Source organism: Girardinichthys multiradiatus, chromosome Y (assembly GCF_021462225.1).
Source record: "Girardinichthys multiradiatus isolate DD_20200921_A chromosome Y, DD_fGirMul_XY1, whole genome shotgun sequence".
Classification (NCBI taxonomy): Eukaryota; Metazoa; Chordata; class Actinopteri; order Cyprinodontiformes; family Goodeidae; genus Girardinichthys; species Girardinichthys multiradiatus.
Window position 1 is genome coordinate 37,831,727 of NC_061818.1, and position 15,244 is coordinate 37,846,970.

Here is a 15,244-nt window from a genome sequence, read left to right on the forward strand (position 1 = left end):
GTGTTACATTTTAAAATATTTCATTGAAAACAGCAGGAAACAAAGCTGTTAACTGCTCTGTCATTAGTTAAACATGGGCTTTTAATATTCTTATCCATGTGCTGTTTTGCTGCTGCGTTCATGCATGATGATAAAAAATATTTGGAGAATCTGCTGTGATGTAATGGCAATGTGAGCCTGTGTGTCCTCACTTCTCCTGCATCAGGTCGTAGTCCTGCAGGGTTTTGCTTTGGACCTCGTCGTCTCGAATGTGTCTGGTGTCCTGAACCTGAACAAGGACAAAATTCAGTCCTCTAAATTAAACATTACTTTACTGTATTTTTTATTTTGCCTTTATTAAACCAGGATAAACAGACAACACTACAGGTTAAGACAAGGACAACTTGGGTCAAATCTCATTTGTGGTAAAATGGCCAAGACATAAATCTAATTGGGTATTTTTGTCCACTTGATGTTCGCAGATGCTCTCCATCCAATCAGACTGAGCTTGAGATGTTTTCAAAGAAGAATGGAGATAAATTTCAGTCTGAAGACGTGCAAAATTGAGAGACAACCCCCCCAAACTTACAGCTGTAACTGCAGTGAAAGGTGCTTCTACAACGTAACAAAATGAAGGGACAGAATATAAACATACGCCACACTTTTGCTGATTTTTATTTGTAAAGAAATATTTAAAAAACATGAATTATTTTGCTCCCACTTTACAATGATGAGGTAATTTGTGTTGGTCCGTCACATACTGTAAAACCCTGATAAAATAGACTGAAGCTTGTGCTAACACAGGTACCATAATGGTGACTCATCTGAACAGATCTCTGTAAAGATCTCTTCATCCTTTGAGGATAAGCTGCTGAGCATTAATGAGAGCTTCACTCCACATCAGCTTCTGTGTAAATTTGCAAAGTTTCTGCTGTAACTCAGATCCACTTGCTTATTAAACGGGATCTACTGGATGTTTCAGTTGCTGTAAAACAGGTTTATGGTTTGGATTTAGAAAGAAGCAGAGGAATAATAAACAACCTGCTTTGCCAGCTTGCGAAGTTGTTCTGTAAGTTTGCTGTTCATCTCTTCAAACTTTCTAAACGCCTGTAAGAGAATCAGAACAAGAAAATACATGAAAGTAGGTGATATGAATACAAATTCTGAACCTTGAGGACTAAATATGAAAATCAAGATGCTTTCAGGAAATGAAGCAGTAAATGAACATGCTGTACCTCCTCTGGTGCCGTCTGGCATGTCAACAATGCATCCAGAAACTCATACATGTACTGCAGAAAGCATGAACATGTGAGAGCAGGTTAACATTTTAACACTGAAGCTGAAAAACATCTCCTTTCTCCTTTAGAGAAAAACATCAGGCTCTTGTTTAAGCAGGGAAAACTCACCGGGGAGAGGAACTTGTAGGTTAGATGAGCGTTTTCTGCCAGGACGTCGGCTGCCAGGTCAAAGTACTGTGAAAGAGATCCAGCAGAGACATTAATCCCATTTTTATGAAAGGACCACACCTTCTTGCCGATATTTCACACCATCAACCCAAAGCCTCTGAAAAAGGTGCACAAACAACAGGGATGACCAAGGCCTTGAGAAGACATGAGCTACAGTCACTCCTGAACCAGGGATGTCAGAAGCGTCATATATGGAGCAGAAAACAGACTGGACTGTTGCAAAAGTTACATTAGGAAATCAAGGTCTCAGAGTCTGGAGGAAGAATGGAGAGGCACAGAATCCATGTTCCTCAAAGTCCAGCAAGACATTTGCTGGTGTTGATCCACTGCCTTTTTTTGAAGTCCAAAGTAAACACAGCCATCCACCAGGACATTTTAGATCACTTTATGCTCTCTTCTGCTGACAAGCTTTATAGAGATGCTGATTTCATTTTCCAGCAGGACCTGGTACTGTTGAGGCTTAAAGCTTTGTTTCGGTAGATTGAAAGTGTTATTATTGTGTTTACCATTATAAGATGAATTCTGTGAAGAATTGTTCACTCCGAGTAAACATGCAAGCCTTCTGCAAAACAGAATACACTAGGGAAAAAGGTCCTGGCATGAGGAATGACTGATGGACAATGTTTATGTCCTGGCTAAAGTCGTGGTTCCAAGACAGGCATAGGCCTGTTTGATAGAGTGCTTGGAGTTATACTGATTTCTCCTTGTGTAGAAACAGCTATTTTATATATATAAAAAAAAACGTTATAAAAGGCACGTAGTGGCCTTGAAAATAAGTAGCCGGTAGTTGATATCTCCCGACATCCCGCACAAGCTCAGACCCCCCCCCCCCCCCCCCGGCGAGGTGACATTCCACGTCAAGAACCCCTCATGATGACTACAAAATCGAGGCAGGTGGCGTCGCCGGTACGGCGGAGCTGGGGTCCCACCCTGGAGCCAGGCCTGGGGTCGGGACTCGTCGGAGAGCGCCTGGTGGCTGGGTTGCTCCTCGCGGGACCCGGCCGGGCCAAGCCCGAACGAGAGACGCGAGATCATCCCCCAGTGGGCCCACCACCTGCAGGGGGAACCGTGAGGGACCGGTGCAAAGAGGATTGGGCGGTGGACGAAGGTGGAGACCTCGGCGGTCCGATCCCCGGATCCTGGTAAAAAGTATGAATGTCAAATGCCGGCATATGTCCGTCTAAATGTTTCTCTAAATGTCTGTCCATGTGTCTGTGTCTGTGTTCATCTAAATGTTGAATCCGTCTGTCATACATGTGGGATTATTGTGAATAACATTTGTTTATCCAATTCTTTCTTTTCCTTTGTTCTTTATTTTTTATAATTAATTCACAGAAGTAAGACAGGTTTGTAGGAACTCCTTGGGTGCGTGCCTCTTAGTGCTTACAAAGTCCGGACTTATGATTGAACAACTGAATAGTTTAAATTCAAGTGAGCGCGGAGTGGTCTGCAGTTACCTTGGAGTCTAAATTACTTTAAAAATGCGCAAGAAATTAATAGAATGTCTATAATTGAAGTGAGAATCCAGGTTTTATCTAATTTTTTTCTTTTCTAGTCGAAGCTCAAATGTTAACTGCCTGATGCAGGCAGACTCTTGTGTAAATATAAAGTAGGGTGTTTATATTTTCTTAACCATCAAAGGACAACCGGTATGTTTAAGTCTTTATGGGGTTTAACTGAATGTTTAAACGAAGAACGTTTCTGAAATGGAGGAAAGTGTTGCATGTCTGTGAAAGTCAGTATGAGTGTGTTGGGAGGAGGAGAGAAAAATCAGGGGGTCCCAGTTCCCCTCCACAGGGACGTCGTTCAAAGGGGGCCGGGCCCAGAGTGTCGAATGCCTACTTTTCATTTTACTGTAGTTCATTAATGTTTTACTGATAAAATGGGTCACATATCATTTTGATTTGCCTTCTATAAAGAATAAGGAAAATTTAATCATGCAATTTATTACACATTTTGTGAAACATTTGATGGAAAGAAATTCTCTAACCATAGAATCAGAAATTCTTTTTTATCAATGTATATTACTTGGTTTTTTTTGACATATTTCGAGTTCTTAGATTTTAAAAAACACGAGAGAAAGCATCAACTTCAAAAATATTCTTGTGGGTGGAACAAATTCTTGGATCAGGTTCAAACTATTTCATTAGCCTTAATGGTGGGATAATACAATATGACAGTCTATGCTTTATCCTTGCTTAGTTAGTATGTAAATGTGTTTTTAGTGTAATATGAGGTTATGCTATTTTATTTTGTCAAACAATGTAAAAGTCAGAAAGTGAGAGGTGTAAAAAACCAAGAGGAAGAAATGAAAAACAGAGAATACAGCTTGATTTAATGATTAATATCAGACAGACCGGTGAAGAGAAATGACTTGTGATTTGACAGGAATTAATTTATTGTAGGAAAAAAAAAGATTTTACTAGAGATTTGAGTTGGACCATGCCAGTACTGTTGTTTCTTTAGATGAAACATTAGGGTACAGAGTGATACAATGACTTAATGAAAAAAACAAAAACAAATAAGGAACAGTTAAAAAGGAATATGAATAGCAAGTTACTGGCTTATGATATGTGCTACATCGCCTTATCATTTAAAAATTATAATGGTAATGTTATGGATTTTGCTATTGGGAGAACTTTGCCAAGTTTTGCCAAGTACCTCAACAAAATTAATATTAGAACGATGAAAATTTAACGTGTTTCTCAAAGTTTTACAAACAGTGGCATGATAATTTATAAATACAAAGTTTTTTATGCTTAAATAATAAATAAATAAACAAACAAATGAACTCATCTTGCAGAAACAATAATGCAGCCATTAAAGAATGGAAATGTTCTGTTATGGCAGAAGGGTTAAAAATATTGTGTCTTTCGTATCGAGGCAAAGTCTCATGAAGGAAGCTGCGCGGTATTTTGTGACTTTCTGACTGATTACTCAGCCGATTACAGTCTGTTAATTTGGAGAACCAAACTGAACATCCACAGCAGAGCCTGCGTGGACAACGGAGCACTGGCGCAAGGCCTGCTCAGACCTCAGATGACAGAGAAGAACCCTGGAGCCGACAAAATAAAAGGCCGAGCAAAGGAATGGTCTCCACACACGTTAACAAGGCTTTGGACAGAGCAGCACAAAGCCTCACTGAACAGATCAGACCAGAGGTTGTAGAGATAAAATGCAAGATGTGCTACAAAGATTCACTTAGATCAATTAAATTCATTTTTCTGTTTACAAAATATAGAAATAACCAAGTATCTCTGAATCTTTCAAAAAAAAATAAAAAAATAAAATAAAACAATTTGGCCAAATTTGTTTATTAATCACTTGGAGACTAATAACGTATTTCTGAAATTAAATTAGAATAAGCTACAAAATTAAACAGCTACTGAACAAAACATTGATGGCCATCATGAGTTCTTTCCTTAGCAAAAATAATTCATTGCCTTTTGAGCTCCAATTAGATGATAAATACAATTTCACTTTATAAAACTATATACGTTAAAATGGGACAAATTAAAAAGCTCAAAGTAACCAGACATTTTAAACAAATTAATACAGCATTTGAGCAAATACTGTAATGGGAATTAGGAGTCTAGCAAAGTCAAAAGTTGCAAAATCGTTGACGCCCCGCTCACTAAGACATGTTCAAAGGGAGGCGGAGGAGAGCCTGAGAAGCTGTATATAAATGTATATATAATGTTAATAGACAGGTTAGGTTACTACTACGAAACACACTTGCTATTTAACAGAAATGTTTCACTGTTGATGCTTTGACCTTAAAAAGCTGAAAAACTGATATCAGAACAGTCTCTATGAGTTCAGAAGCAGATTAGCTGTTGGTTGGAAATTTAATATATATCTTTGCATTCAATTTGAAGCTCATATTTTCAGTTTAATTCGAATCCTTTGTTGTTTGTTTAATTTTTTAATTTATGGGAATCTTATTTTAATAAAAAAAGAAATGTGAATTTCTGCAAAGCTTCGTTGTTAATTAATTTCTTTACTTTGTTCTTTCTGCATAAGAAATAGGTTCATGTCCGACGTTACCATGATCTCCTTTGAAACTATCAACTATGAACTATGTGCAGCGACACAGATGAACATTACTGGACCAGAGATGATTCATGGTGGAACAGATTCAGCCTCACTATTAAGTAACAAAAACAAGCCCAGGGTTTCATTGCATGAGTTGCATTTAAAATCTGACTAACAAATAACTAACTGTATTGCTTTAAGTTTTCTCTTTTCTTTTTTCCAGAAGCTGCTAATCTTTCCCGTTCTACCCACCTTGTTCCAATGGAAGACATACAAATGTTATCAAATGCTCTGTTACATAGGGGAAGGTAAGGTCCAGAAACAACCGTAATGTTGCCTCAGGATTTATCTAATTGAAACTAGAGGTGGCCATAGGGAAACCGATGAGTCATTCCTACGAAACAATACATGTGTCGAGTACATTTGAACAGTAAAGCATTCACAAACTTAGGACATCAAGTGAATGAAGGGACATTTACAAACGAGTTACAGTTGCTAAGCAGACTAAATACCAAACTAGGCGTGGATCACTTAAAATATTTGACTTATTGTAAGAAGTTTACTGGGTTGCTTCAAAGAATTACACTTTTGAATATTCTACCTTTTAAGTATTTGTGCTGAATGTAAAATTGCTGAAAAACATCAGTGTTGGCAAACATTAGTTTTCCTAAAGATTAGAGGCATCAAAAAATGTGTTGAGGAAGAGAATTGTGGAACATTGAGAAACATTTCACAACTTCAGATAGTTGTTTATGATCTTAGACTGGAGGTGACTTGCTTAAAAATACGCTTTTAGTGGATAAAATTCAACAGAAAATGTTTTGTTTCAAATGACAGAACTGGCAGTTTAGAGTCTTTGGTCGAAGGAGTATTTATTTATTTGATTTTTTGAGGACTTACTTACAAACCACCACCTGGAATTAACTGCAAAATCAATATGATTAACATGCAACTTATTTTGAGAAATGAATGAACTGGGAAAAACCTGAACGAACGATGATTTATGCACAAAATCAAACGACTTTATACACTACATGTTGAGGACTAACGGATGACAAAATAAAAGAATTTAGGGATAGGAAGACAAATGCACAATAAAGTTCAATTAAATTATTATAACAATAGTAATGGGAAATTAGGACAGTTTTAATGATTGAAGGTGTTACCATAGATCCCAAGAAAAACTCTGTGTGAAGTTTAACCTCTAACATATTAGCTGAGATTGTAAGTCCAGGAAACATTCTTCAGAAGGCCAGTAGGGTCAGGAAATGGTTTGTGGATTAGATCCCAGAACAGAGATAGAGATAAAAGCAAATAAAGAACAAGGTTTTGACTTAGGAAAGTTGCTAAGAAATAAAGCATCACCAGGGGAACATCGAGTACGAGTACGAGATTCCTACGACATAAACATTAATAGTGGATTTAATTGCATTGAATGTACTTTAAATGTCAAAAAACTCGAATCAGCAGAATATTAGAACAGGAAGAGGACGGAAGTGCTTAGAGAATCTAAAACTGGAACTTGAATACATTTACAATCCTGCAGGACTGAAAGGTTTTTACAGTATAAGATACTGGATTCTAAGTCTTCGTAAGTAAGTCTTTAACAGATAAATTAGTGTTTGCGATGCACAATGGCAGTCTACATGTACATAATAAAATAGGTTTGTTCTCTTTAAACAATGAATCTTAATAAATGTTGTCAATGAAGGGAAGATCTCAGAAAAAAACAATGTTCCCTTTAAGGCAAAATGTAGTTTTGACATCTCTTTCGCAAATAGAGCAAGTACAATGTGATCTGGATGGTGAACTTTTTGACTGTGGGATGTTGGGGTCATCCATTTTGGTCGCACATTTTGACATGCGCAGCTCAACAGACGTCGCAGCTCTGACGTCACTGGAAGCATAAACCGGCTGAGATGCAGAGTTTCGTTGCCATTTCCTGCCTGTCTCACAGGACATCGCAACAGAGGCGCATATCTGGAGAGACAAGAGCTCGCAGGCGAACTTTTGCTCCATAAGGCCATTCCTGGAAGAGCTTGAAAGCTGGAAATCTGTCTGATACATGAAGATCAGGAGATTTATTTGCCGATCGAAGACCACGCCGACACCCGGCGCAGGTGGAAACCCACAGAGGTTCTATGTCCAAGGAGATGAGTTTTCCTTGTTGTTATTCTGTCAACCAAACGGTCCATCGTTTCCCCTCCTGGACGGATGAGAAATTACCGGGTTTTTTTTCTGTAATTTGATCACGGACGCATGGTCCCCCTCTCCTCATTTTTCGTCAGACCTGATCCATCCTCAACGGTGGAGAGCAGAAATAAACGTCAAAGTAATTTCGTTCATTTCATATTAAACCGGATTGGTGCATTTAGAGGTCTGGGCCGGATGAGGCATAGTGAAGGTGATGTAGGATCACCAGTAGTTAATCTAAGGTATCAACTTGTTGCATGCAATATTGATGGAAGTATTTTATGCAAGCGCTGCTGAATCGTGGTTAATGTTTGTCCGGCTGATCTCAAATCAGCCAGGAGTTAGAAGTTGGACTTTTAAACGTTTTTCATTCAAAGCAGCTGCAGTCTGGGCCTCGCCTGATCACTCTTTGTTCCAGTTTTATTGCTGGAGTTTTTCCACTGAGTTCCTGCCTCAGAGTTTTATGACTCTTTGTTCAAGATTTGGGGCGATCAGCTGGTTGTGGCTAAAGGGGCGTGGCCCCACCGTTTCATCAGCTGATCACTGCGATCGAGACATCAACACCAGGAGGATTTCTTTCCATTTAACCCAAATTACACATTTTGTCCATAAAACTGCTGGTTTAATCTTCATAGACACTAAATGCACTTATATGTTTTTCTTTAATTATTATTGTTAGGTAGTCATTTTTATTCCCTTTGTGTAGAATAGTTCTTGTTAGTTAGGTGAAAGTTTTGGACCAGAATAATGGTATATCAGGATTATTTGGCTTCAATAAATCTTCATATATATAATTAAGAAAAGCGTTTGTGTTTATTTCGTGCAAGAGTGATTTATCTGTCAAAACAAAGTCGAAGTTCCCCCACCTTCGGTGAAGCGGTTGAATAAACAGTGACAGTTGGTGGCTTGGTTAATAATTTGTAATTATTAAAGAGCTTTGAACCCATAATCACAACACCAGAGGACATCTCTGATTTCTATTCATAAGTAATGATTTTTGGTGAAGAAATACATTTTTTTTTCAAATTATGATTTTAAATTATAATTCTTGATGAATATTAATTAATCAATAATCATAATCCTTACAGGGAACAGACAATTATAAATTAACATAATCTTTGTCTCTTCATCATTTTAAATTAGTAAACTTTCTTCTCCTAAAGTACCGGCCCACCCCGTCAAAGGTACCAAAAGGTGATTTATTCACCATAATAACCAGCAAACCTGTCTGACCTGAACCCCACAGAGAGTCTAGGGGCTGATGTCGAGAGGAAGATGAAAGACACCAGAGCCAACAATGCAGATGACGTGAAGGCCGCTATTGGAGCAACCTGAGCTTCCTGAACACCTCAGCAGAACCACAGGCTGATCTCCTTCCTGCCGCATCACACTGATGCAGTAATCTACGCAAAAGGATCCCAAACCAACTAATGAGTGCACATACTGTGTAGTACATGGACACAGATTACAGCAGGGTCACATTTTTGGATTGAAAATCCTTTTTTATTGCTTTAATGTAATACACACATTTTCTGAGGGACTGAATTTTGGTTTTTTTTAGTAGCAGTAAGCTGTAGTCATCAAATTGAACAGAAGTAAAAGCTGGGAGTATATGACTGTATGGAATAAATCTGGTTTCACACTGACTGTAAAAACATAAAAGACTAATAAACTGAAGGAATGACTTCTTTGTTGGATTTCTCTGTACCTCGTGTTTGCAGTAGAGCAGCAGCAGATTTCCAAAGGTGACTCGTGGGAAAGAGGGCTGCTGAAGGAGAAATGCCATCTTCTCAAAGCCCTCTGAAGGCCTCAAGTCCATATTCACCAGAGCCTGGTTGTGTAGCGTCACTGGGTCCAGCTCCTGGCAAACAACATGCATGTTTCACAGAGCAGCACCACATTCATTTAAATTCTGTGGCACTAGTGGCTTTTATTCACAGTAATCAGACAGGAAATGGGCAGTGAGGAAAAAAAGACATGCAGCAAAGGCCCTACGGTCAGAATTAAACAACCTGTAGAGACTAACAGTATACCGCAGTATAATCTGTACATGGGCTGCCACATCGCCCCACGTTCATGTTTCTGCTCATGTGACAGATTATGTTTTATAAAATTACTGATTTAAGACTTTTGAGGCTTTCCTTTAAATATCCAACGCTACCACCAGGAGGCAGTATTGGACAAGTCATTTCTCAGCAGCATCACTGGGTGAAGCAAAGCACTACATTTATCTTAATAGGAGCATGACAAGCAAATGAAATGATCATTACTGCCACCATGTAAGCCTTCCCTCCCATGTATCTGATCTTATATTGAGCTGTTGGAGGAACAAGTCCAAACAGCCTTGGATTAGAACTGAACCACATGAACTCTGAGAGAAGCAGAAGGAGATGGGTGATGATGGTTACCTCCTCTGATCTCGGGGGCATGTCTGTCAAAGCCTCCTGAGCTGCTTTCACTGCAGGAATCCACATGAAACAACAAGGAGAGAGAACACCAAGCATGTCAGAGCGTTTCATTACAGGATGGACCTTTCAAACCACGTGTGAAAACTTCATTCAGGACAAGAAAATCTTTCTTTGATGTGAAAGCACTGCCACGAGTGTTCACAGAAATTATCAACAGTTTGGCTGCATAAAAAGCAAACTTTACCGTTACTCAGACAAGTCTGTTCCGCCTCAGACTGGCAGGAGGCTTCCTAAAACCTGTTTTTTTCTCCATATCTGAGATTGTAGCTTTCTTTCAGCCAGCTGACTGATAGGGTGCAGCGACTGGTGGGAGAGGGGCAGCACTGTACTAGTCTATGCCCCAATCTGTAACATTTTTAAATCTTGGTGAACCTTGATGTCAGTAACTGGGCCTTGCTTAGTCACATGTTTTCACCCTAAATGAATTCAGGTTCTTACCATTCTTCATCTGATATTCAATGGCTGCTTTGAGGTTAAAGGCTTCGATCAGAGCAGACTGATGCAGGACCAGAGTGTTCCCCACGCTGTGAACATCAATGCCTTCTGTGTTCACCCCAACGTCCAGCTCTGGTGCACAAACAAAATATTCCAGTCAAACAACTGACAAAGTTTAGAATGGACAGAAAGCAAAGTAAATCTGAGTTTAAGTATGTTTAAACCTGGATGTTCCCTCATTCCTCGGTCTATGATCTCTGTGATGTGTTTCATGGCCTGCGGGTAGTTCTTCAGGCTGTAGTAGGTCAGGGCGATGTTGTAGGACAACGCTGACACAAAGAACCAACGTGAACAAGGATGGAGTGATGTTTAGGAGATTTATTAATTTATTTATTAGTAATGAAGTGACAATTAAACTAGTCCTGCATTAATCCAGAGTGAAGGAAATAAGAACTACCATTGAAAAAAGTTTTACATTTCTGACTTTTGAACAGCAAAGCTGTCGCCTAATGTTTGATGGCTTTTCTATTGTCATTCAGGAAGTTTCCTGTGGAAAAACGAGCCTCTACAGCACACTAAGGTTTGGTTCTGCGCGCTCGGCTGATTACCTGGGACGTATCCCAACATCTGCATGGCTGTCATGAACTTCTTGCAGGCGTCCTCATACTTGCCGTCCTGGTAGAGCAAACAGCCCATGTTGTAGACGTAGTCTGGGTCATCCTGTGGCAGCTGCTCCAACAGCAACTGTCAATATAAACAACCAGAGAAAGAGACTCAGTCTCCGTGGATGGAAGGAGAATGACTAAAAATGGTTATACTGGGCTGACGGTTTAATGTGAAAACAAACTCTTCACCTTGGCAGCAGAATAATCTTCCTCACAAAATTTGATACATGCCTGCAGCTTCACCATCTGGTTTAAAAACAGGAGAAATCAAAGACAGAACTACTTAACATGCAATTATAACCATACAGACTTGGTTCGTTCATTATTACACAGAAAGAGGAAGAAAAACCTGTAAAGAAACAAAGTAATACTAAGAAATCAGTAGTTAGACCATATGGGCCGGTTTTCTGTTCAGCTGGTGCTGACTGCTGTTAGGCCAGTCAGAATTTCAAAAATCCAATCTTTTTCCAAACAGTGAACGCACCAGATCGCTCCGACAACAACACTCTTTGGTGTGGACGCTGTTACTGAGGGAAGAGACTCAAAGTGACATATTTGCAGCATCAGTGAGGTGTTTAAAATGAAGCCAGAGGAAGCACAGGAATGTAAGAAGTTAATAAAAGGGGACTATTTTTCTACAACATGGCTAAATATATCTGAGATTCATTCAGGCGTCAAGAGAGCGAGACATAAAGCAGAAACCAGGAGGGCTCTGGTTTATCCTTCTCATCTTTCCACCTCTGTCAAACTTAAAGAGCCATTCAGCATTAAATGTATTATTACACTTTGTACCATAACTTAAAAATCAGTACAGATGTATTTATAGGTAATAATGTTGATATAGCAGTGAGGGAAACATGTCTAGTAAAACATGTTTTTTCCTATGATGCTTATTTGAATTTCCAGAAGATGCCAACTGTAACCCAGACCCAGTTTTTAGGGCACGCTGAGCTGAGGTAGAACAGCCAGCTATGTGGGAGAGACCTGATCACAGTCCTGATGTAACATTAAACACTGATAATTATACCATTCAAAACAAATTCTTTAGTAAGATCATTACTGATGGCACACAGTATAAATGTTAGGTTTATATCAAAAAAGTTTTACAGGAAGATTTCTTTCCTATTGGCCAACTTTTATGACAAACAGACCAACAAATAACAGAAAGACATTTAAAAGCTGTAGGAAGACGAAATCTGTAAATGAAAAAAAATCGTAAATGAGTTAGAATAAGTTAGGTTTTTCTATTTAACCGTTGAATTTTATGCATTAACTAGAAAAAAAAAAACAGTTTTAAAAAATAAAACAAACTTCAAACGGCCCTTGTGCCGGAACTCAGTTGTTTAAATGTTATATTGTTATGTTGCACTTTAAGTTTATTCACTTCGTCCATAAAGGAACTTTCTATGTCTAGGCAACATAAATAATGACTGCTCTTGGCAGGAAGACCTGAACATAATATTCTGTGTGCTCTTCTTTTATTACAGTTCTTAAAGGAATTGGATTTGGTCAAAATTGGGATCGCCAGTTCAGAACTTTCCAATAACCAAACATCAGAAATGGTCACACGTTGTACCTTGGTGTGGCTGCTGGGGTTGTCAAGGACTAAAGAGGCTTTGGTGGCTTCAGGATAAGCCCCAGCTTTGTACAGAGACTGGGCGTAGTACAGCTTATATTCCTCCACCTCCGGGTGCAGCTGGGTGAGCTGCTCATAGCACTCTGCAGCGCTGCTGAAGTCCTGGATGTGATAATAGCAGAAACCCAGCAGAGACAGCGCCGCCCTGGACTGAGATTCACAAAAACTCTGAATTACTCAGAAAATCACCTGATGGGAAAAACAGCTAGCTACTTTGCTTTATTTGTACATGTTCAGGCATTTACTAAACATTTATAACATGAAACAACACAATGGAAGCTAAATAATCCTAAATAACACAGGATTTTATTTGAAGGGACAGACCTTCAGAGAGAAACTCACAGATGTGTTATATTTGATCCACATCTGAATTTCTTACATCACAGTAAAAATATAGCAATGTGTTTTATCCTCTAAATTACACTGCCAGAGTTCGATGCTGTTTCTCTCAGTCCATTGCAGAGATGCACAATGCAATACATGCTTTTACAACCTGCCAGACTGACGACTGTAACGCTCTGCCTTCTAAGAGGAGCATAGCTATACTACAGTCCAGAAAGAGAGCTCACATCAGTGATTTTAAAGTTTCTTCATTGGTGCATTTTAAAAATAATTTTAGGGTGCTTTTAAAAAAGGTTTTATCTGATTAGCTTTGCCCTTACAAGCCATTCAGAGCCTTCAGGTCTTCTGCTGAAATGAAAACTAAAACTTAGGTGTAATTCCTTTATCATAGCCCTCACCTTTGGAACAGCCTTCCAATGACCTCACAGCAGCTAAGTGTGAAAAACCCCCATCTAATTTGAAGATGAAGCTTTCAATTTACTAGTCTGTCTACTTTACAGCCAGCATCTATCGTCATGAGACATGGATCATTATTGAACGAGATTCTGGATGTAAGTGGCTGAAATGGGCGTCCTCTGTAGGGTGTCAGGAGTTAGCCTTCGAGATAAGGTGCGGATCTTCAACATCTAATCATGCACTATTTTATGATATTTAAAAAATATTGTTATGTGAAACATCTAAAATAGAACATCAACCTCAAATATAAATGTTTCTTTTTTGTCTCATAATTTATCTTGTTTCTTTTGGCTAGTTTATTAATCCTGAAAAATAAAACTTTCACATTGTTTCTGACAACAAAATTTCATGGATTTCTTGAAACGTTCAACCACTTTAATATCCTATGATTAGTATTTCTAATCCTGAATCCCTACTCCATGTCAAGTTAAAGATTCTGAAAACTACCATAAAACCTTAACCAGATGAAGATTTCTGAACTTATTTTCAACACATAGTTGTTTACCCTGTTTGCGCAACTTGGGTCAGGCAAACTGATGTATTATTTATTGACACAAAGAAAAGAAACATGTAGAACAATTAACTGGGTTTGTAATTATTTTGTTTTCACATCGCTCCCATAAATCTGTTGGCACTTTCCCAGGATCACTGAGCCCCTTACTGTTGTGTGTTTCTGAAGTTGGCCGTTGAGAATGTGAATTGCCTCCACATATTGGCCGTCTTTAATCTGAAACAAATAAAATAAACTGAGATGAGTTTGTGGTCTAATGTCTATCGACAAATTTTTATAACATGCTATTAAATTAATGACAGATACACATTTGGTTGGATTAAGTTAAATAATCATCATCATCATCATCCAATTTGCGTCAAGCCTCTGCAGTGGAACATCTTTCATTTACATTTGTAAAGCCGAATTACAGACATAATAGTTATGATTAAGAAGAAAAGTGACCAAGTTGTGTTTTTCTTTTTTAATAACCGACTTGCGCTAAATTTGGTACAAATTTAAACGAGGTTTGGTCTAGCTCTGTCGCTGCTAACGTAGCCTTTGAGCCGAGAAGGTAAGTTCTACCCAAACAGCGAAATTCTCACCAGTCTGTAGATGGTCGCCGTGTACTCTCCATCTTTAATCGCTGCCATGGCTTCCAACAAGCAGCTTTTTAAAGCATAAACTGCTCGTTTTACTGTGTAAACCGTAGCTGTTTATCATAGCATTTATGCTAGCTTCTATTCAGCAGACGGGGCGGAAGGTATAGGAGCTGTTACCTAGCAACGACGTAGACCTGAAAGAGAAGAGTTGACAGGCGTCGGCGACAACCAATCACGTAAGATAACTGTCTTGCAGGTCCAACCCCGTTTTGCTTTGTATTTCAAAAGCATATTTAACTATATACTTTATTTTACCCGTTAATAGTCCTATGCTACCGCATATTGTGAATTTATTTCATTGGTCAACCTTATCCATCAATGTGAGTGGGCGGGATAAACACTGCTGTCGACGAAGTGATTGGTGTACAGTTGAGTTGCTGTGCAGGTTAACCAATCAGATGTTAGGCTCTTTTTGAC

At 38.8% G+C, this 15,244-nt stretch overlaps 1 protein-coding gene across 1 annotated transcript in view; it reads right to left on the reverse strand.

Moving 5' to 3' along the window:
• LOC124864230 (tetratricopeptide repeat protein 30A-like) overlaps nt 1-14,913 on the reverse strand; it is a 20,657-nt gene extending 5,744 nt beyond the window's left edge. The window contains exons 1-13 of the mRNA XM_047358915.1: nt 14,771-14,913; nt 14,337-14,402; nt 12,818-13,027; nt 11,431-11,487; nt 11,185-11,320; nt 10,801-10,905; nt 10,580-10,708; nt 10,082-10,131; nt 9,382-9,534; nt 1,386-1,451; nt 1,215-1,268; nt 1,021-1,086; nt 192-268 (exon numbers count right to left, since the gene is read on the reverse strand). Coding sequence (XP_047214871.1) covers nt 192-268; nt 1,021-1,086; nt 1,215-1,268; nt 1,386-1,451; nt 9,382-9,534; nt 10,082-10,131; nt 10,580-10,708; nt 10,801-10,905; nt 11,185-11,320; nt 11,431-11,487; nt 12,818-13,027; nt 14,337-14,402; nt 14,771-14,818 — 1,217 coding nt within the window. The 5' untranslated portion in view covers nt 14,819-14,913. The remainder of the gene's footprint in view (nt 1-191; nt 269-1,020; nt 1,087-1,214; nt 1,269-1,385; nt 1,452-9,381; nt 9,535-10,081; nt 10,132-10,579; nt 10,709-10,800; nt 10,906-11,184; nt 11,321-11,430; nt 11,488-12,817; nt 13,028-14,336; nt 14,403-14,770) is intronic.
• Between the last annotated feature and the right edge of the window lie 331 nt (nt 14,914-15,244).